Below are 23,768 nucleotides of genomic sequence, written 5' to 3'. Positions count from 1 at the left end.
TCTCTAGAGAAGTGAAGTTTGTGGAGGAAAGAGGGTATTTTGAAGAGAAGAACCAAGAAGATCTGAAAGATTTGGCTTCAGATAGAGCAACAGTCTTGAGAACTATACTGGAGAATCTTGGTATCAATGTGAACCAAGGAGGTGGTAGTGCACCAAGGGATGCGCCTACTACAACAACAAATGGAGGTCAAGAAAGTGCACCAGTGAGTGCACCAGTTACTGATGGAGTTCATGTTCCTACTCTTGATCATGAGGGGGGGAATGAATCAGAGACTCTTAACCAAGGGATGGGAGAGAGTAGTTCAAGTGGTCAAGAGAGTTCTAGTTCTCATGATCAGAGTGGTGATCAAGGTGTGGAGCCTATGAATCATCAAGGAGAAGCTGAGGCTAGTGGTGATCAAGGTGTGGAGCCTGTGAATCATCAAGGAGGAGCTGAGGCTAGTGGAGATGATGCGCAAGAAGAGGACAATGTGGAAGAGCCAGAACCTGTACAAGGTCCCATGTTGAGGAGGAGCACACGGAATAGGAAGCCTTCCAAATGGGTAAACACGAGAGTGTACTACAATGCCCAGGCTGTGGAACATTCTTCTCAAGCTGTGTGTTCTTTTGCTCAATATCCAGAAGAGCATTGTGCATTTCAAGTGAGCTTGGATCAGAGTCATGTTCCAAGAAGCTATGAAGAGGCAATGCTGATACAAGAGTGGAGAGATTCAGTTAAGGCTGAAAGTGATGCTATGATCAAGAATGAGACATGGTATGAGAGTGCATTGCCAAAAGGGAAGAGAGCTGTTTCTAGTAGATGGATCTTCACCATCAAGTATCTTCCAAATGGAGAGATAGATAGGCGCAAGACAAGGCTTGTTGCAAGAGGTTTCACTCAAACATATGGAGAGGACTACATTGATACATTTGCTCCAGTTGCTAAGCTCCATACTATCAGGATTGTGCTCTCTTTGGCTGTGAATCTCGAGTGGGATCTTTGGCAAATGGATGTGAAGAATGCCTTTCTTCAAGGAGAGCTAGAAGATGAGGTTTACATGCATCCACCACCTGGTCTTGAGCATCTGGTGAAGAAAGGGAATGTATTGAGACTAAAGAAAGCTATCTATGGTCTCAAGCAATCTCCTAGAGCTTGGTACCACAAGCTGAGCACTACTTTGAATGGAAAAGGATTCCGCAAAAGTGAGCTTGATCATACTCTCTTCACTCTCACTTCTCCCTTGGGTATTGTTGTTCTCCTTGTGTATGTTGATGATATCATCATCACTGGTAGTGATAATGATGGTATCAAGGCTACCAAGGAGTTTCTCAAATCTGTTTTTGAGATTAAAGACTTGGGAGAGATGAAATACTTTCTTGGCATTGAGTTGTGTAGAGCCAAGGAAGGTTTGTTCATCTCTCAAAGGAAGTATACACTTGATCTCTTGAAAGATGCAGGTGCTTATGGAGGAAAGACAGCCAAGATGCCCATGGAAGATGGGTACAAGGCGCCACGTGAGGGGGAGCTTGAAGATAGCAAGCCTTTTCATGATCCAAAGCTTTATAGAAAGCTAGTGGGTAAGCTCATCTACTTGACCATCACTAGACCTGATATTTGCTTTGCTGTGAATCAGGTGAGCCAGCATATGCAAGCTCCAAGGGAGCATCACTGGCACATGGTGGAGAGAGTGCTCTTGTACCTGAATGGAACACAAGATCTTGGAGTGTGGATGGGCTGCAACAGAAGCACTGAAGTGGTGGGCTACTGTGATGCAGATTGGGCAGGAGATAGGACTGATAGGAGATCAACTACTGGCTACTGCACATTCATTGGTGGTAACTTGGTTACTTGGAAGAGTAAGAAGCAGAAGGTGGTTTCATGTTCTAGTGCAGAAGCTGAGTATAGAGCCATGCTGAAGCTTACCAACGAGTTGGTGTGGATCAAAGGGATCCTGAAGCACTTGGAGATTGATCAAGCTACACCAATGACCATGCATTGTGACAACCAAGCAGCAATCCACATAGCCTCCAACTCAGTCTTCCATGAGAGAACCAAGCACATTGAAGTAGATTGCCACAAGGTGAGGCAAATGATTGGTCTTGGAGTGATTCTACCTTGCTACACCAAGAGTGAAGATCAGTTGGCTGATGTGTTCACTAAGGCTGCGCGGCAAAAGACTATGGAGTCCATCCATATCAGGTTGGGACTCATAGATCTTGGCAAGAGAAACTAGTACCCCTTACCATGAGGTCTTTACTCTTTTTCCCTCATCAAAGTTTTGTCCCAATGGGTTTTTCTTTGGTGAGGTTTTTAATGAGGGAGATCTCATGGCTTCCAAGCTTGACTTGTTCCACATGGTCAAGCTTGAGGGGGAGTGTTGAGATGAAGAGATCAAGCTATATGAAAGAAGGATATCAAAGGCACCAGACTTGAGAAGTTAGGCACCAGACTTGAGACTGTTGCTAAGGCACCAGACTTGAGAAGTTAGGCACCAGACTTGAGACTGTTGCTACAGTACTCGGCCCAGAAAGGAAGAAGCCCATGACAGCCTTTCTCAAGCTCTTAAAACCCTTGTATCCTCTCTATATAAACTTTATAATCTCTTCATTAAGATTTAAGCAAGATAATAAAAAGTCTCTGGTCATCTTTGAATTCTCTCTCTAGCCTTTAATCTCATTTCCAAATCTCATTAATCTCCAATCTCTAATCTCTAATCTCTTTAATAATCCTCTCAAATCTCTTTCTAATCTCATTTATTATTCAAGATGTCTAGAAATCTTAGTTGGAGTCAGTTAGGTAATGAAGTGAAGTTTCATGATCAGTCCAAGGACTTGATAAAGCCTGAAGATAAAAGACCTTACCAAGAGGTCTTGCCGTTTCCTATGTTCAAGGTTTCTCAGAAGAGAGATGTTGGTTCAAGCTCGAAAGCTGTGGTGGCTAATAGGATGCCTTGGATGAATGCGCTAGGAGACAAAGAGAAGTTCAGTTCTTCCAGTAACCGTCTTGATTTCCCGGTTCAAGAACAGACTACACAGAACCTTCTAGAGCTGATAAGACCAGTGAGGTTTTACGCAACGGTTGATTCGGTTCAACGAGTTTCTGGTGAGATCAACTTACCAGAGGAAGATGGTTACCAGCTACTGAAGGGCTCCATGAAACTGAAAGGAAAGATTTTTGGTGGGTATCTTGATCTGTTTCCTAATGTAGATCACCAACATAGAGGTGGAGTAAGGCTGCAGTCTCTAGAAAGCTCAAAGGACACCGAAGAAGATGGGCTGATCAGACAAAATGAATCATCTGCAGAGACTGATATCCTGGAAATGGATAAACTTCAGACAATACATCTTTCCGGTATATAGAAAGTCTTTTCATTAGCTGCTTTTCTTTGTCTATTCTCATATGTGTCTGATTCTCATTCTCCTTGGCAGGCTCCATTTCATCATCGTCAACTAAGGTATATATATATTATTCAATCTACTCAAAATACTCAAATTCCCATTTTTGGCTATGAAAGATGCAGAGACCTTTATTCATTGGTCTTGAAAATATCTGTAGGGCAAAGGAAGAATAGGCGATTCAGGCACTCCTAGAACTGAAATACCTGACATGAATGAAGAGCCGCCTCTAGTTCTGGATGGAGAGGGTGAAACAAGCAACTCGGCTACTCAAAGTCTGAACGTGGATCACTTCCTCTCAAGAGACTGCAAACGTGTGCGGTTAGAACCAGAAGTGGAACCCAGCAGTAGATGGGTGAAGCGTCTGAAAACAACAGCCGCTGCCTCCGATTCAAGCGGCCAAGGTGAAACCAAGAGCTTGATGAAGAATGAAGCAGCTTCTCCGGCCCAAAAAGAGAACATCAATAACCTGTTCCTTGAAATCTTGAAGTCTGGGATCAACAATCTCCAACCAAGAAATCAAGAACCCGTCACTCCAGAAATCAACCTGGGAGGAGAAGGCGTTACGCTTCTGCATCCATGGATCCAGAGGTGGTGCAAGAAGAAAGCTACATCGACAGATCGATTAGAAGGGCAAGAAGTTCGCTTTGAGATAGAGAACCAAAAGGAGTTGGAGAAGAAACAGTATCCGAGTATTGCAGCCATGGCACTCATGGGGAAGGCTTTGAGCGGTTTAAACCCGTATGGTCTTAAAAAGACCGACTCTCTCATGGTCTGGAATGCTCGGGATTTAAGGTAGGAAAAAAAAAAAAAAGTAAAATAGTCTACGTAGAGACAAGATCTCAGAGACTTAAGTTTAATTCGAAACATGTAAGAGTTTGACAGGACCTCCTATATCATCTTAGTCTACGTAGGCGTCAGTCTCATTATCTTATTATATTTGTTATTTGTATCATATAACTTCTTGTATATATAGCAGAACAATATTCCATTTGTCACTGATGCAGCTACTGCCTACGCAATCAGCATATCACATTTCAGTTAAGGTTTTGCACTAAGTAAAGCAACAAACTTAAATGAACCATCAAATCTCGAGAATGTTGATTGAAGGGAAATGGATCAACATCTAAACTTTGTGTTCAAGACTTGAGAAGCACATACAAACGAGAGAAAACAATAAAGGAAAACTTAGTTGTGGGTAGCCCTAGTGTAAATCTGCTGGCTTGAATGAGTTGAGACCATCCTGATCATTCTTTTAGCATCAAATCTCTGATCGCTTTCCTAGCAAGCAGTGGTGGAGTCAGCCAAAAGATTCACCAGAGACAATATAAAGTTTGTACTTCAAATTATTGGAGGGTATTAGAAGGGATTTTAACACTTAATCATAAAACTTGATTTTGATCCGCGTAACCGCACAGGTGTTTTTAAAATTGAATTGAAGAAACTGTAAGCTATGTCGATTGCGTATTTCGGCTTTGTATGTTGTAGTAATCAAATTGATATGTTAGATAGGTAACTTGTAATTTGATAATTCTATACAAAGCAGAAAATTTTCTAGTGTTTTTGTTTGTAGAACATATTCACTTTTTTAGAACATATTCACTTTGTTTTTAATATATAAAGTTTTAGAGAATTCTTTTCACTTCAAATTAGATGACATTTTCAATTTTCAATGCAAGTTTATTAATTTTTTTCTTTTTATATTCTCTAGTTAGCTTTTTTTTGGTTGAATTATGATTGGGTGAATAGTTTATGATGTTTTTGGTTAGATAAATAGAAAATTAATTTTTTCTTTAATTTGTGTGAACATATATATATTTCAAAGTAATAAAAATGAAAATAGTGTCATTTAGTTGATTATATATATATTAGTACATCTATATTTGTAAGTACATTTGTTTCTCAGAAAACAATATGCTATATTTTTCTCTATTATATAGATTACAATTTATTTTGTATGTCAAATTATTTTTCATTTTAGATTTAACGTTTGAACAAAATTCTAGAAAATAGTTTTAAATATATATTATTAAATATATTTAAATCTAGTTATATGATTATAGATGAATTCTATTATATGTTTTAGAATGGTATTAATTTGATAAATTGTTAATAATATTAAAGAACAATCACATGTTGTGATACTTTTTTAACATCATCAAAATACTAACATTAATCATATGTTATGGTTGCATAATATAATATTAAAAATAATATACACGATCATATGTATATATAATCATATATTATGATTTCATAACATATGAATTTTTTTAATGGTGTGACCTACAAAATAGTTAATGACCTACAAAACAATTATGTGATGTTAATAATTATAAGATTAATAGGTAAAGAATTTTTTTAATATAAATCAGTTGGTATATTTAATTTATTGGTTTTGAATACATATTTTTGAATTTAGTATATATTAACAGTAAACAAATTTGAGATTCTCTTTAAATATAGTATATTGTTGATATATTAAGATATTAATAAGATATATTTGTGATTATATTTATTATAAAACTAAATGATATGATAATGTAATCTGATGATTTTACTAAGAGATAGTCAAAAATGAAACATCACACATGAAGAAAGTAATGACTTCTCTTTTAATAGATAAGATATTCAAAAAAATCAATGAAAATAAAAATTATTTCAATAATTCATATGAGGCAGCTGCCTCCTTCCCCTTTCTCTACTTCTGCCACAGCTAGCAAGTGACCCATTAATATGCATAGCACACATATATTATCATATTACAAATTTTCAATAATGAGAGAACCAATACAACATATGTTTGTATATCATATGAAATAAGATTTTTTAGTCACAAACAAGAAAAAAATTTCTTACTTAAAATTAAGAACGGTATGAGTTTTAACAAACTGATGCAAAGAGATTAATAATTTATTTAGACACTAATCATAGTTAAAAAACTAAGCACATGATGCATATGAAGACTACATGGTGTGGTGAAATTATTATTTCAACAGTTGACTAGGTGCAATGGTTCATTTAGTTATGAGTTTAAAATGAGCTGGCCTTCAACAGGTTAAAAGAATTAAACCCGTTGAATTTGGTTGAGGAGGAGAGAGACTGTCGACTTGGCGTGATCCCATTGGCCAAAGAAAAAGTGGGGCTGGTGACTTTTTTGATTGGTTGTGCTTAGTTTTTTTTTTTCTAAATTATTTGATTCAATTATTGTATATAAAAATTATTTAAATATATATATATATATATATATATCAAAATTATCATTTTTCACACTCTATAAAAAGAGATTTGTTTCATTAGATTTGGACAAAGAAAAAAAATCTTTAACCTTTCATAAACTCTCGTTTCTATATTTTCTATCTTCATTGAAAAATGAATCCCAACAAAAACCTTTCTAATAATACCCAAAACTCTTCAAACTACCCTTCCAATTATCCAAATCCCAACAAATATCAATTTTAAAATCAGTCTTCTTACCAACCCCAAAACATAACAAATTATGGTTTTCCACCAAGTTTCTTCATGCCGTTAGCTATTCTAAACTATCATCCATATTACGGTTCGCTGATATCATATTCATCTCAACCACCCACTTATTCTTCTACTTCGACGGATAATAAAATTTCTACGGATGTTGGAGCAGCTGAATTTTCTACACAAATGACTCTTGGTGGTATAAGTTGGGTTAATGAAGCCACTTCACGTGCAGACACTTCAACCTCTGCTATCCACTGAGCAAAATTTGGTACTACTAAGTGGGTGAATCAAATATGAAATATGCAACATTATTGGTAGAAACCAAAAGAGCGAATCATTTTGGAGTAAAATTGTTGAGTATTGTAATAAGCATTGCTCATTTGGTCTTCCGCGTGGTGGAGTATCGTGCAAGAATCATTACAATTACATGAACCTAAAATTGGGACTCATACAATTGTACGAGCAAGTGTATCGCAAGACCCAAACTGAAGATGACCTGCAAAAAAATTTGCATGTTAGTGAAATGTGAGGGTTCCCGGAGATCAGTGGGAGTATTGATTGCATGTATTGGAATGGAAAAATTGTCCCAAAGCGTGGAAAGGACAATATACTCGGAGAGATAAGGGAACTACCACTGTTATTCTTGAAGCGGTCGCAACCCATGATCTATGTATCTGACATGCTTTTTTGGATGTCCAGGCACATTGAACGATATAAACATTCTAGATCATTCACTAGTGTTCGAATATGTTGAAAAAGGAAATACTCCAAGAGTGAACTTCTTCGTGAACCAACGGCCTTACAATATGCGTACTATCTAGTTGAAGGTATATATCCTTCTTATCCTACTTTCGTCAAATCGATTAGGCTTCCTCAAAGTGAATTTTATTAACAAACCATTATAGAGTATAAAAATGAGTGGGTGTTGAATTATTAAGTGGAAGAGAGAGAAAATGATGTTGAAGAAAGAGGAGATGATGTGGAGGGTGTTGTGTAATGAAACTATTGTTTATAATCTAAGACTATGTGCAATGGTGTGTTAAATTATTATTTCAACATTTAACTAGGTGCAATGGTTTGTTTAATTATGAGTTTAAAATGAGCTGGTATTCAACAGATTGAAAGAATTAAACCCGTTGAATTTGAGTGAGGAGGAGAGAGACTGTTGACGTGGTGTGATTTCATTGACCGAAGAAAAAGTGGGGCTGATGACTTTTTTTATTGGTTGTGCTTATTTTTATTCTTCTATATTATTTGATTCAATTATTGTATATTAAATTATTTATGTAAACAAAAACTATATCACAATTTATCATTTTTCATACTATATAAATAGATAATTGTTTCATTAGATTTGGACACAGAAAAATAAATTATCTTAGCCTTTCATAAACACCCGTTTTTATATTTTCCTATCTTTATTGAAAAATGGATTCCAAAAAATATCGTTTTAATAATATCTAAAACTTTTCAAACTACTCTTTCAACTATCCAAATCTCAACAACAATCCATTTCAAAATTAGTCTCCCAACCAACTCCAAAACATACCAAATTATGGTTTTCCACCAAGTTTCTTCATGTCGTCAGCTGTTCCAAACTATCATCTATATTACGGTTCGCCGATATCATATTCATCTCAACCACTTATTCGCGTACTCTGATGGATAATGAAATTGCTCCGGATGTTGGAGCAATTGGATTTTCTGAATTTTCTAGACAAATGACCCTTGGTGGTATAAGTGGGGTTAATGAAGCCACTCATGGTGCAGACACTTCAACCCATGCTACCCGAAAAAGAGACAAATGGACCACAAAGAAAAATTTGGTGCTACTAAGTAGATGAATAAAATATGGAACATACAACGTTGTTGGTAGAAACTAGAGGAGCGAATCATTTTGGGGTAAAATTACTAAGTATTGTAATGAGCATTGCTCATTTCATCCTCTGTGTGGTGGAGTATCGTGCAAGAATCATTACAACTACATGAACCAATAATTGGGAATCATACAATTGTACGAGCAATTGTATCCCAGGGCCCAAACTGAAGATGACCTATATAAAAATTTGCATCTTAGTGAAATGTGAGAGTTCCCGGGGATGATAGGGAGTATTGATTGCATGTATTGGAATGGAAAAATTGTCCTAAAGCGTGGAAAGGACAATATTCGCGGGGAGATAAGGGAACTACCACTATTATTCTTGAAGCGGTCGCAACCCACGATCTATGGATCTGACATGCTTTTTTTTTGGATGTCCAGGCACATTGAACGATATAAACATTATAGATCATTCACTAGTGTTCGAATATGTTGAACAAGGAAATACTACAAGAGTGAACTTTTTCGTGAAACAACAGCCTTACAATATGACGTACTATCTAGCTGAAGGTATCTATCATTCTTATCCTACTTTCGTCAAATCGATTAGGCTTCCTCAAAGTGAATTTTATTAACAAACTATTATAGAATATAAAAATTAGTGGGTGTTGAATTATTAAGTGGAAGAGAGAGAAACCGATGTGGATGAAAGAGGAGATGATGTGGAGAGTGTTGTGTGTTGAAACTATTGTATATAGTCTAAGAGGAGGATTTTTAAAAGGGTTATCGTGAATGGGATAGAAGAGAATAATCTACATCAGCACCTACTTGCACATTTGATATTTCAGTTTTTATTTCATTTCCTACATCATTCCATTTTTCAATTCCACAAATAAACATTCATTTTATTCATAGTATTTTTGTCTACCATAACAGTTACACTTACACCCTTAGAATATTTCAATATTATTAATACAGGATCACTCCTATTACTTGCCCTTCTATTATCGTGGTATATTATGTGTTTTACCACTGCCTTTTCAAATGGTGGTTTTCCCTTCATTAAGGGTATAATATTACTTTGTTTTGTAGAACTATTCACAGCGTATAACTGTTTGCATAAAGAAAAGAGAGAAATATGGAAGTGGGTGATGCGACGACATTGAGGTTTTTCTTTCTAGCAAACACATTAAGTTTTGTTTATAAGCAAGATGACAAAGAGAGAGAGAGAGAGAGAAATCAAGAGAAGAGTTCCCATTCATCTTTCTTCTGTGTGAATGATAGCTGAAATTGGATTTCGTAGGGAAATGTTTCATCTACATATTATATTATTGATCTCTTCATTTCATGGATGCATTTTGATTTTTTCTTAAGTTTAGGTTCGTATTTATTGATTTGATCACAAAAATGGTCGTGGCGTGGTTTTGTTGTTTGATCAATTCTCCAGAAATGATTTAAACACTTTGGTTGATGATTCTTTAAAATTCATAGATCTATTACGTTAAAATGGTGTGCGGCGCTGAAGAATTTGTTTTCACAAAGATAGAAGCCTTAAGAGATAAGGCAAAATATTTACATGTTTGCCGTTAATAAGAAAAAATAATAAAAACGAATAAAGTAGATATGGGAGTTCGAACCGATGTCATCTTTGGAAAAAGAAACCTCTATAACCACTACACCACATTGATGCCCTTGGCATGATAAGATTGGAGGGCGCCATGGTTAAGCTCATCACAACTCAGACTACATGATTAGCTTCACCGACAACTTGTCGGCGACAAGCAAATACACAACATAATCAGTTTGCTCAAAGGGAGGGGAGAGAAACATTTGGATCAAGCTATGACGGCTTGGTTTGCATCACGAGAGTAGAGAGATAAAGATTTTTGTTTCATTCTAATTTTAAACCATGTTTGTTGCAAACTAGATAAAACAACACATCCTTTGTAAAAACAAAATAATATGGATAATTTAACATTATTTCAAAAAATTACTTTATGCCACTAATCTTAACTCTAAACCTTTAGTAAACATTAATACGTTTCACGCATCTAACAAAATTTCCTAACCAGCCCATATATCTATCGTATTAAAACTAAAGTACATTTAAAATTAACCTTTAATTCAATTTAATAATTTTTTTCTCCCACTCACTTTATCTCGACACTTTTTCTAAACATTCATAGGTTTCACGTCATCTAGTCATATTGCCTAACCAGCTCACACAATTAAAATATCCAATATTTATATTATTCATCTCAAACAAATAAAATTGAAAATATTATAGAACCAGCCCATTATATTTGTCTCAAACAAACATACGTAACATGAAGTACATACAAATATACAATTGTGAAATGTTCATCCGATTTAGTAAATAATAATTGTAAATAAGATTTAATTATAAAAACGGTTTGAAATTTCATATCTAAAAAATTATTTTTGACACCACAATTTATACAGTACTTTGATTACCTCCACAAAATATTCTAAATAAATCATTAATTATTATTTCTAAAAACAGAAATCATTTGAAATAGGAATTTTATTTATTTATTATTTGGAAAAGCCTAAACCATAAATAACTCCACACATTCTTCCTAAAATCATTCACCTGCCTATTAACTTAATTTAACAAAAACTTAAATTTTTGCTATCCTACTATATAATAGAAGCTATTTTTGAAGCTTCTAAAGGGTGCCACGTCAGCTAAAATATTCCCGACCAATCAAGTTTACATGTCAGCCTCTTCCCAAATTTCTTTTCAGCTATATCCATTTTACATATACGACAGTCCACAATGTAATTCATATTTTGTTAGAATCCAATTAACAATGCATCTTCAAAGCTCCTTAATTAATCATCCAGACAAAACTTGGAGCACCTCTCCGCATCCTCTCTCTCTCAATCGACAATAGCTATGTCTCTTCAAATTACCTTCATTACTCACACATCCCCCTCTTCAAATAAAAATATCTCCATAAAAATAAGAATCCGAACAGAACAGAAACAACCTCACGAATAAGCTTCCCGTAACAGGAGCACAAAAAAAAATCAAGGGCTGAATCGAGAGCTTTCATCATGGCCGAAAGAGAAAGAGATTGAGAGACATAGAGGGGGTTGAATCCAGAGAGGTTGAATCGTAACATAGGTTGATTTGAGTCAAGCTCTGTATGTAGATCTTATGAATTATCACGACTGAAGGGTTGAATCGAAGAAAGAGATGATTGTTGCGAGCATGACGGTGGTGGTCACGACTCAGATGAAGACTGAGATAGGCGAAGACGGATTTGAGAAGCAATGGTGGTGGAGGTGGTGACAAGCTATGGCAGATGGGAGAGATGGCAATCGTGGTGGTGGTGACGAGCGACGATGTTACCGTCACTGCAACTCCGACAGAAGCTCCTTCGTGGCTTCGTCTTCTCCTCCACTAATACTCTTCAATCTCAATTTGAGAACCCAAATCACGTTAGCAACACATACGTAAAAAAAAAACCAAATATTTTCACCAAGTATTTGGCGCTCATAAGTGTTACAGAGATAAAAATTAGTACATATATTTCTTGCAGTGTACATCATGAATTATCTTATTATCGTTAGGTTTGTTTACATCAAAAAATGTAAATGGTTTGTTTATTTTACACTTGGTTTTCTGTATAAATATAAATGAGCACCTTATGACAGTCATTGTACAACAGTGATTATATATTTTCCAGTCTCCAGTCTTAATTGCTGTGATTCAAATCCGACTTTGGTCTGAGTTTGTCATTTAGTTGACCTATGTTGTGGGAGCCTAGATTTTTTTTTTGTTTTATGTATTGTAGGTACCAAACACAAGGGACATATTTAAGCTCACAAGCGGGTAATCGACCTCTTCAGCTCTTTGGAAGTAATGAAGCAGATCACTTACATCACTATTGAGCCTGGTATTGAGAAAAAGTCAACAAAAATGTTTCTTAGTGCATGTGGTTTAGTTTACAAATTGTCTTTGAATTCCTACGACTTTGTCTTCACTTCCCAAATCAATAAATGGGTCTAAAAGCCATAGCCAAAAGAGTAAGAACACTATTCAGTACAACTTATAACTAGATGATTGACCAAATAAAATAAACCTATAAGAACCCAAAGATTAACATTAAAAACAGGTTTGAGTTGAACTTATTTATTGTAATATTAAAAGAACTAATTTCCTTGATTTTAAAGCATTCCACGATCATATAAAAATAATATAGTAAAGATAATTATTATGTCAAATTTATTGTTAAGATTTGCTACAAATAAAACTCTCAGTAGCACTCAAAGTTTAAACAAAAAAATAGTTCTTATTACTATGACACACTCGAAAACAATTTATATTACCTAAGAATGATTCCTTATAGTATCCAAACAAGATATCTCATTTAAATTTATACTAATCTATTTACCCTTTTTTCTTTTGTTATTACAGAAACTTTTCTTTGTAACAACACTAAAAACTTGCTTCTACTTTAACACCAACAACATTGACATCATACAAAGCTTTATGTGGAGAAAAAAACTAAATTCCCATACACGAAGTCATCGCTCTACTTTAGATCTAACAACAACGAAATGATGAGGACCTCAAGTCAGTAGCTGGACCACCAGCTCATGAGATCAACCATACAAGCTACACTGGAGCCAACAGCGACATAGGTGCATTCAAAGAAGGATATCTTTGCAACCATGAAGAGTTTAACCGTGAAACCAGTTGCTATAGATTCTCAACTCAACCAGAGCACGCGGCGAATTGGTTTCATACCAAAAGGAGTAATGGTTTATGAGATATGTCATTTATAAGTCAGGCTATCTATACTTCATCTGAATTGATTCTTTTTAAGGAAAGTAATTCTGCAACTCAAACTCACGTGTGGAACCAGGAGATCATTCATTACATCGAAGACCACTTGGAGAGTTGTTGGTATTCAAACAACAAAATTTGGTTGCAACAAAAAATTTTAATCAATTATCCGCGCGTAGCGCGGACGACTACCTAGTCACATTAACGACAAAGATATCAACTTGCAAATCACGCTTCACTATATTATAAATATAAATTTTAAATATTATTAAAAATGTTTAGTATTTTTCTATTCTAAACCACCAAATCATACTAATTGGTTATAAATACAAAAAAATACAATATATATGATCCATGTGGACGATATGTATGGAATAAGAAATATCATATGTAACGTGTTATTTTTATTTGTTTATCAAAATTTAATAACATATGAATAAGAGCTCACATATACGAATATATATAATTTGTTAAGAAAATATAAATATATGATACTATAAATTGAAAAAATATCTGCACAGACGCTTAGATCAAAATCTATTAACATAATTACAATTTGTAAAAAAAAATAGATGAGCACAAGGCCCATAAATGAATTGAACTGAACCTGAGTAGTCCAAGTGTAAATCTGCTAGTTTGTGAGTTGACTGGTCGTTCTTTTAGCTATCAACTCGATGATCACCTTCCTAGAAAGTGACCCATTGACCTGTGTAACACACATATATCATCAGATCACAAATTCTCAATAATGACAGAACCAATACAACATTTATTTTGGTTTTGGTTTTTGTTTTAACATTCTGATACAAAGACTAATAACATATCTAAACACTCATCAATGTAAAAAAATTAAGTACACCATCCAAGGAAAAGTTGAAAACTTTAGAGATAATTTTTTTTTGCTTATGCTTTACAAAATTAAAATAGTATCCTATAAATAATTATCGATACCAAAAATAAGATGTAAGAATTTATCCACTGAAAAGTTGGAAACTTTGAAGAGTGGAGATAGTAGAAGTTCCTCAAAGGTGGTCAGGAAGAATATGAGTGATCAGTTTGAAAAGAAAAGATGTGAAGCTTGTCCTAAGTCGCATGATCGAAGAGAACCATGTTATTCACTTTCTCTTTATGTTTTCTATTGATATGAATATGGTGTACTCGATAAGAGCAGATTTGATTTGAGGCTAAGGAGAAGTCTCTATATTAAGATTGGAACTTATTGAATAAACATAAAAAGAGATTTTATATGTTATAGCTGAACCCGGCTAAAGGTTGTCTACGTACCCTTTTAATATGGATCAAGCCAATCGTATTTCATAAAAAAAAAGAGTTTAGTCGTCGAAAAATATTTTTAGAGACTCATGGCTTTCTTTTTTTTGTCTTCAAGGTAATTTACATTTTATCACCAGCTTCAGTTTCTATGTTGTTTTCCTTTTCCTTGTTGACTTCCTATTCTTTGCCGGCTTTCATTTATTAAGTGGGACAATTTGAATTTAGAAAGAGGCCCGTCTCTAAGAATAAGTCCCCCTCAGTTCGTTAACCGAACGCGTGACTGATAAATTTGCAAGAAACTAGTTCGGCATAAATTGTGATCTGCCAATTGTTTGGAGCATATGAGTTGTCGTTGCGAGAAACTCTATTGTATGCATGTAAAAGTTATCATGAATACACTGTCATTGTTAGGCTGCCATAGACGAGATGGTGCTTGAAGATATTTGAAGATAAAGATAGATTTGTGCTAGAAGCTTATTGAAGACTAATAGCTCATAGAGCTTTATTGAATGACAAAGAAACTAAAAGAGAAAGCTTGAGAGTTCTCACCAAGAGCTAAGTAGAATGATTGATATTATAAAAAGAGTTTAAAGTGGCTGCAACTATGGCAACCAAGGTTACATTGATGAGGACACTAACGACATATATATAGACTTATAAACCCTAGTTACATGGTTCACTAAGACTTCTTATTGGATCAGAAACTGGGCTTCTCATGTGGGCTTCAATACTCCCCCGCAAACTTGGCAGCGGGTGAACACAAAGCTGACAAGTTTGAATGCACCTGAAGATGGCTTTGAAGGAGACATGAAGAGTTGAAGCATGATGCTTGTAGTGTTGGCAAATGGCTCTATTCACCATTGTAGACAAACATTAGTGTGAGATCTATTCAGGCCTATACTTGGAGAGTATCACATGGCTTCACTCAGAGGTTTCTTTTGAACTTGAAGAGCTTAGTTGATCTCACTCAGAGGTATAATTGTGACCTCTTTGTCTCACTATGAATATAGGTTTCCATTACCTATTTCATTCTTCTAATATGTCTAATGAAAAACTGTTTCCACACCTACTAAACAAAGCTCTACTCAATCTCTGTGTTCCATCTATGTACCACCAAAGTTGTGCTTCTAAACAACCTGCCTTTCACGTTGACATTTCAACGAGCACTTTGTGTGCTTTTACAAAACCAGACTTTCTTCCATAAACCCATTGTTATAACTTACCACAGCCTACTCATCTAACTTCACGTTCCATACCAAAGAATCTAAACCAGCCAGCAAGACAATTCAAGACAACAATTTTTTTTTTCATCCTCTGTCTCGAAAGAGAGAAACAGATGATACCGTGGATAAATGGTGTGGAATCTGAATCTTCAGGAAGATTCATCACATCTACAGAGCAATGTTGTTGAAGAGACATAAAAGCTTCTGCCTTCGTCGAGAAAGGAAACTAAGCGTCAGATTTTTTTTTTTTTTTTGGTGAGGGAAGACGCTAGCAGCTGCTCGCGACGGTCTTCTTCTGGTCGGCTGTTACTCCTGGAGCGCCGCCAATGCTTGAGAAGAATGAAGACACGAGCACTTGAGAAAGGAAGAAACTTTTCTTCTTATCTGGATCTGTTTGTCGGAAGCTTAAAACTGTGTGGGTGAGCATTGTCTGTTTGACGGAAGCATGAAGCAGATGACAGGATTTTTTTTTTTTTTTTTTTTGAGTCCACAGATCGACTGCAGCTCTGATACCATGAAACCCAAAACCTAATGCATCCTATAGTCTAAACCAAACAACAGAACCACCAAATGAAGCATATTCTCCTCATCTATCAAATATAATTTCATCTCCATTGTTCATCTTCAAATGAAAGAAACAGGTATAATACCATAGATAAAGTGATGAGGAGGCTGAACAGACCGTAAGTCTTTCTTATCTGTCCGATCTGAACTCCTCCCAAGAAAGAGTCTTTTTCACAGTTTGACAGAGTTGTGAGAGAAGCGAGACTCATCGGGTCTGGTCACGAACTGGTTCTGTCTGGTTGAGCGGAAGCTTTAGAAGAGCAAAATACCCATGGATAGACTGAAGCTCTGATACCATGAAGATATTTGAAGATAAAGATAGATTTGTGCTAGAAGCTTATTGAAGACTAATAGCTCATAGAGCTTTATTGAATGACAAAGAAACTAAAAGAGAAAGCTTGAGAGTTGTCACCAAGAGCTAAGTAGAATGATTGATATTATAAAAAGAGTTTAAAGTGGCTGCAACTATGGCAACCAAGGTTACATTGATGAGGACACTAACGACATATATATAGACTTATAAACCCTAGTTACATGGTTCACTAAGACTTCTTATTAGATCAGAAACTGGGCTTCTCATGTGGGCTTCAATAGTGCTGACGGACTGTCGCGGACGAGTTGCCGTAGACGTGATTTTTATTCCAATAAAACTTCTTACTCAGTGGACACATGCGCAAACGGTGTGTGTGGACAGGTTTTTCATTTAGTGTTTTGGATGAGCCACCTGATAAGCCATCATAGATGAAGCATCTATTGACTAGCTAACAAGGATAAGTCGTCGTAGACATACCGTCATGGATAAGCCTTCTCGAACAAACCATCACGAGTCGATATGTAGGACGAGTTCACGGTATTTATTCGATCATTGTAATGGCGCGATCAATGTGTTGCATAAATCGGCATGGAACTGTAATTGATGTGATGCTGCAATAATAAAATCAATGAGTTGCATAATTGAACAACGAGTCGAAGTGGTTAAGCTTTAATTCTATATAGAAAAAAAAGGTTTATATTATAAATGATGACTATTCATTTCATGAGGACACTTGTTCTATTCCTATAAAATATGTCATATTTGTCATCATATAGGTGTCAATACTCTCTTTAATAGAGAAGTGTGTTATAAATTTTTCACTATTTAAAATAGGAGTGAGTGATAAATGTCAATAAGATAATTCCAAGTAAATCCTTTTTGATTTTATGATAGATGGTTAAATCATGGATGTTTTAAGTATAGCTTCAAGTTTAGTTTTGAAGTCAAACTTTATCCTGATGTTGGCTTTTGACGATTTTATTTCTGATATATTATCTAGTCAAGTAATAAGTAATCTACATATTCATTTGCTGGTTTACTTTCACAAGAGAATATATAACTGCAGCTCTTTATTGTTATTCTTCATCAAGCTACAAAATCATGAAACAATTGTGAAGGGCCAAGCCGGTGCTGGTGATTGCCGGAGCTTAAGTACTGAAAATCATTTGCAGGAATGGTATTCTTCTAGTTATTTATCACACCGGACATGGATACATCGCTGTGAGCGTCAGAGTTCTTAATCCCCAAAGTTAAAGACATCCCACCACTACCATGTCTTGTCATCTCGGTCACCATCATGAACCGGTCACCAGCATGTGCCACACTGTTCTGTCCCATGCTACTGATTGCCACAACATTGTTGGAACTAGACTCCATTTGATGCTGTTCTTGAATCTCGGTGGTTGCAGGTGTGTTTCTGGAAGACAAGTTGGGACCACTCTCCTTCAATGCATCTGTGAATTCTTCCTTGTAGATCTCCTCCACCATTGGTTTCCAGAGACGCACTCGCGCATTAATGAACCAGTTCGACACCTTTAACAATAATCAAACAAACCCATGGAAAATGAACACAACAAAAAAAAGGCATCTGGATGAGAGAAAAGACTCTAAAGCTAACAATGCAGTACCTGGCCTCTGCTCAACCCTGTTTATCTAGCTAGCATGATCTTGTCCGAATCCTTTGGATAACTAAGTTCAGAGTTTTCAAAACGTAGCTGCTCAGACAGAATCTCTCTTGTGATGAAGTAGAGAGACTTACGGGTGGAGGAAATGCTCAAAGAGCCAAGCACGAAGAATCAAAACAGAGGAATCAGGTAAACCGCGTTGAGGCCGCCAAGTGTGAGGTTGCATCACGCCTAACCGCTGCAACGCTCTTTGTTGCCTTACCTGTTGATCAACATTCCTTAACCTGCTTATCCCAACTCCTTTCCCATCTAATCCGCCATGTTCACCTCCTAAACTTTTCCTTATCACCAAGATCTGTACGGATATCGCATCCCTTACGCAACGGAAATGCCTCGAGATGGTCTGGAGCGAAAGGGCCGTGTATGGTTTAGTTGCTCCACATCCGGCTATTACATCGAAAGATGACACAACTATCTGCATTTGATGGTAATACTGCTTGTATCTCTTATCCACCTTTATACAAAATAGAAACAAACAATCATTAAGAGCATAATAGATGAGAAGTTTTAAAAGCCTATTTACCTCGTCTAGTATCGATAAGAGTTTTGTCAACTTGCTCTGCAATTCTTGTCTCTCTCCTTGAGGTATATCAGGATTCCTGTTTGATTCTTCAAGCTTATACTCTTTCTCTTCATTAATCGTTTCTCCCTCTGGCTGAAATTGCTTCAGAGCTTTCTTAACATTAACGGCTTCACCGAGAAGCTCCTGAGCAGCCTTGAGATACTTTGAGTTGTGAATGGTTCGAGTAAACCCGGAAACAGCCTCTGTTGCATACTCATTATTATTTCCTCTCATTGTCTCAGTCTGTGAGCTGAGGCCAAGGGATAGTCCCTGTTCTGTGGTAGGACGCATCATAACCGGGAAGCAGTTCCTGTCATTGTCTTCTTGATCTCTCCAAGAACCAGAATCTTGAATCTCAAACATTTGTGAAGCTCCTCCACCAAAACTTGACAATACTTGAACATCTTTTGAAGCTGAAACATAGTTAGCTTCTCCAGGAAACGTCTCTGGGTAAGAAACCGCAGGATTTGTGTAGATCATTGCGTTTCCAGGGACAAAGTCAGATGCAATTGGCCTGGAATAAATGTCACTTGAGCCACTACTTTTGTAATAAGTTGCCATAGTCACTCCTTACCTGAAACGGGAAATTCTCTCTTTCAGATACAAATACAGTCAACATACTCTTATAGAATCTTGATTCATTGATGAATTTTTTAGAACTTTAAAATGGGAACTTTTCAGAAAACTTTGAGCAAGGATTGCAAGAAACATGTGAAACTACCTCTCTGCATGAATTAAAGAATTTAAAATCGAAAAAGAGAAAAAAAAAGGAAAGATTTAAAAAATTACCAGGAACTCATCAGCTGGCTACTACTGTAAATCTCTTGATGATCCCAATAATACAAAATTAGCAACGAACACTCATCTCACCCCTAGCAAAAATTAAAGAAACAAAAGTTTTCGCTTTTTTTTTTCTTTTTTTTCTTTTTACTTCTTCTCTTCCCATGGGTAATATATATATTCATCATCTCATTAACACCACACGTGAGAGATACATATCATCAGATGCCCCATTTACTTTATTTTAGAACTTTCCTTTTTGGGTAGGAGATAATAGATATTGCTGTAAAGCCGGTTGGTGCTTGAATTTGCTTCATTGATTTTTCTTCTTCTTAGAGATCTTTGGTGAAGATGAGAAAACACATGAAAATGGCTAAAAGTAAAAGTATGTTAAGGAGCTTCTCAGGTAGATCTTTTTTTATTTTTATCAAATAGTAGATCTAAATCCCTTACATAAACCGGGTCCTAAATCAACATTACAGGTAAAATACACATTTACCAAACTATAAAAAATCAGGGTCATTGTGGCAGAGGTTTTCAGTTTGAATAATTATTCCGACGAAACTAATATTACATGATATGGTTTCGGGTATGGAAGGATTATGGATTTCGGCGCTGAGCTTCTAAAATTCAAAAATATATATACATATTTAGATATCATAAGTATAATAATTATTGTATTGCAAACTAATTAGATAATTAATTTTTATTTTAATAAAGCTAAACTAATTATAAAATAATTAACATTACAAGAATATTTTGTATTTCTAGATATTTTGTATTTTAAAAGTGTATAGCTATAGATTCTATTGTTGTATATTAAACTACAATGTAATTTATCTCTTTTCAATTTTTTTTCGTTTTTGATTTAGAATATCTGTAAATTTTTCTGCTATAACTATAGATTCTATTGTTGTAGATTTATATCAATAAATTTTAAAACACTAAACATAAGGATTTGATAGAGAGGAGTTGTTTTTTATATTTTTTTGCTGTAAAGATTAGGATATAAAAAAATTTCTTGCAGCTGTAGATTTTTGGCTCTAAATTTTATGATGTAATATAGATTCTTCTGTATTTTTTTCTAAATGCAAACACAATTAGTAAATAAAATTCATATAATGAATTTCAGAAAAGGTTATAACATTTTCATGTTTAAATATGAAATTATAGAAAAATAACTATTAATTTAAAAAAATTTACATGCTATATTTTTATTATTATTTAAATTCATTCATATAATTATTTATATTGTTATTTATAAAGTTGAAAATTATATATATTTTAAATTATATAGAAAATAGTACATAGGTTCTATATTTATATTATTATTTATATTCATTCATATAATTATTAAAATAAAAAGATATGAACTAGGAACTATCAAAAACTCTCGTCAATATATATATCATATATGTTACTCAACCAAGTTATTTTGGCCTAGTGTTAAAAGGGATTTCAGGTGGAGTTTATGCCCTGGCTCTATTTCTTTCTGTTTTCATGGCTGCAAAAAAATGGATTGGAACAACATCAACCATAAAATACAAAATCGCAATTGGTTACCAAAACTAAATATATTACTAATTATTTAAAGATGAGGTGTTCATCAGGCATAGATCTGGATAAAAAAGACAAGATTACTTGAGATTTTCATATCTAATTTTGGATCAGTACAACTTTTAGATGTAAATCAAATCTGATTTTCCACTCTTCTTATTTGTAGCTAGTTCCCTTTTATAAGATTAGAGTGAGACGTGTCGAAGTTTACACACGAATGCTCACTTTTTAATTAAAAAAAGGGCTTATTTGTGATATAACTATAAAAAAAAAGTTAAATTAGTTTTGTAGAAAGAGGTTAGAGAGAGATAGGAAGAGAGAAGAGGAGAGAGAAGATGATTTTGGTTATATAATGAATTAGAGATTTTTATTTGGTTATACCACCTAATTTCCCTTAAAAAAAATCACTTTTTTGGCAAGCTTTTACAGTTTCTTCTTCTTTGTTTTTTATTGTCATTTTTTTACATTTTTTATTATTTTCAAATACTATTTTGTAATGATGGACATGGTCCTCATGCTACTAAATAGTTGCATTTGCAATAAAACTTTTTTAAAAAAAAGAATAAGTATCCCTTCCACGCCCCCCCCCCCCCCCCCCCCCCCCCCCACCCCACTCAGTTTTGTCTTTTTTTTTTCTAATAGTTTAAAGAATTGGTGAATACTTTCTTATCAAAATATTTATGTTTTAACTTATACTTTCTGTTTAATGAGAGTAGGTCATATCTTGTGACATGGTTAAAACTGTTTATAACTTTAATACTCATTCTGTTCCTAAATATATGATATTTTAGATAAAATAAGTGTATTAAGAAAACTAGAGTCGGTCCGCCCTACGGACGAGATATATTTTACTTGTGATCTAAGTTATTATTCTTTTATATGATTTTGTGATTTGTATTTTAGGTTTATCTTTGCAAGAGATGTGTATGAGATATACTATTTTATTAATTTAAGTTGTTGGTTAGTTTGTTTGTTACTAATTTCTGTTTTGAATTTTTGCTTATATGACATCACCATGATTGAGTTGTTATGTCAATTGTCAGGTGAATAATTTGTATTTAACAACTAATGTATATGACTCTTTTTGAGGTTCTTGCCATGCGTAAGGCCTTTGAATGTATTTTATTAAAGTAGAAGTATTTTAAGCTTTTGTTTAGCAACATAGATAGCAGTTAAAAAATAATGTTGTTTGAAAACATGGATAGCAGTAAGTTCGGAAAAAAAAAGTAATGGGATTATGCTATTAAAAAAAATAGAAGTACATTACATTATATTAAAAAAAGTAATATATCCTATTAAAGTAGAAGTACCTTAAGCTTTTGTTTGACAACATAGATAGCAGTTAAAAAAATAGTGTTGTTTAGAAATATGAATATCAGTAAGTTAGGAAAAAAAAGTAATAGGATTATGCTATTAAAAAATTAGAAGTACATTACATTATATTAAAAAGTAATGGGCTTATGTTAATTGATATACATATTCAAATCAAAATAATAATTTAAAACTGATTTATATCAAAAATTCATTCAAAATATACATATATTCAAAATTTGATTTTTAGTAACATATTTTTCAGTAACCATTATAAAAATGTTTTCAATATATATAAGAAAAATACAATACAAAGCCCAATTTCAAACACCATCTTAAATAATGGTTTTTATATTTAACACTGAAATTTAAAAAGATAATATATGTGATTATTTATATGATTGTACATATAAATATTATTCATTATAAGATTCTTATTTGATGGTACGTATAAAATACGATTAATTATAGAGAATTTGTATTCCCTACCCACAACATATACCCTATTTGCACTCTATACCCTATTTCCCCCCAATTTTTTTCCCCCCATCATCACCATTTTCCCTCAACTCTATGGTATCTCACTTCTTTTTGGATATTGAGCTAATTTACTCTTAATTATATGATAGCACATATTTTTTGTAACTTATGATGAAACATATAGGATATATAATAGTGATTAGAGGTGGGCGTTCGAGTTCATTTTCGGGTCTGTTTGGGATTTTGTGCTTGGTTGAGATTTTTGAGGATTCAGTTCGGATTTGGATAACCAATTTAAATTATTTTAAAAGTTTTAAAATTTATTATATGCTTTAATTTTTGAAAAAATCTATAAACAATATAATATTATATATATATATATATATATATATATCTGAATAACATATGTCATAGTACCTAAGTTAACATATAAATTGGATTGGTTTAAATATTTGGATAGAGAATTAATAATTATTTAATAATTTTCGAGTTTTGAGTATATTTTAACTATTTTAGATATTTACGTTTGAT

General features: G+C 34.3%; 2 protein-coding genes and 1 long non-coding RNA gene across 3 annotated transcripts in view; 1 reads left to right on the top strand and 2 right to left on the bottom strand.

Moving 5' to 3' along the window:
- Positions 1 to 2,745: 2,745 nt before the first annotated feature.
- Positions 2,746 to 4,385, top strand: LOC103846044 (F-box protein At2g16365). Its single transcript, XM_033276212.1, has 3 exons — positions 2,746 to 3,331; positions 3,409 to 3,434; positions 3,536 to 4,385. Exons 1-3 carry the CDS (start codon positions 2,746 to 2,748, stop codon positions 4,172 to 4,174), a joined length of 1,251 nt encoding a protein of 416 aa, XP_033132103.1. The 3' UTR covers positions 4,175 to 4,385.
- Positions 4,386 to 4,970: 585 nt separating this feature from the next.
- Positions 4,971 to 23,768, bottom strand: part of LOC117126907 — a 36,280-nt gene continuing 17,482 nt past the window's right edge. The window contains exon 3 of the long non-coding RNA XR_004449638.1: positions 4,971 to 5,420. This is a non-coding gene — a long non-coding RNA (uncharacterized LOC117126907). The remainder of the gene's footprint in view (positions 5,421 to 23,768) is intronic.
- On the bottom strand, positions 15,308 to 19,876 carry LOC103846039 (BEL1-like homeodomain protein 7). Its single transcript, XM_033276211.1, is given in 4 exon segments — positions 15,308 to 18,395; positions 18,491 to 18,551; positions 18,622 to 19,001; positions 19,071 to 19,876. Coding segments are annotated over 4 exon segments (1,488 nt in total). The 5' UTR covers positions 19,671 to 19,876; the 3' UTR covers positions 15,308 to 17,948.

The sequence above is a fragment of the Brassica rapa genome, chromosome A07 (assembly GCF_000309985.2).
Source record: "Brassica rapa cultivar Chiifu-401-42 chromosome A07, CAAS_Brap_v3.01, whole genome shotgun sequence".
Lineage (NCBI taxonomy): Eukaryota > Viridiplantae > Streptophyta > Magnoliopsida > Brassicales > Brassicaceae > Brassica > Brassica rapa.
Note: the sequence above shows the minus strand (reverse complement) of the source record. Positions and strands in the feature narration are given on the sequence as shown.

Coding starts and splice junctions, on each gene's coding strand:
- LOC103846044 (XM_033276212.1), top strand. CDS start 2,746: ATGTCTAGAAATCTTAGTTGGAGTCAGTTAGGTAATGAAGTGAAGTTT. Junction 3,332..3,408: donor TCAGACAATACATCTTTCCG/GTATATAGAAAG, acceptor TCTCCTTGGCAG/GCTCCATTTCATCATCGTCA. Junction 3,435..3,535: donor TTTCATCATCGTCAACTAAG/GTATATATATAT, acceptor AAATATCTGTAG/GGCAAAGGAAGAATAGGCGA.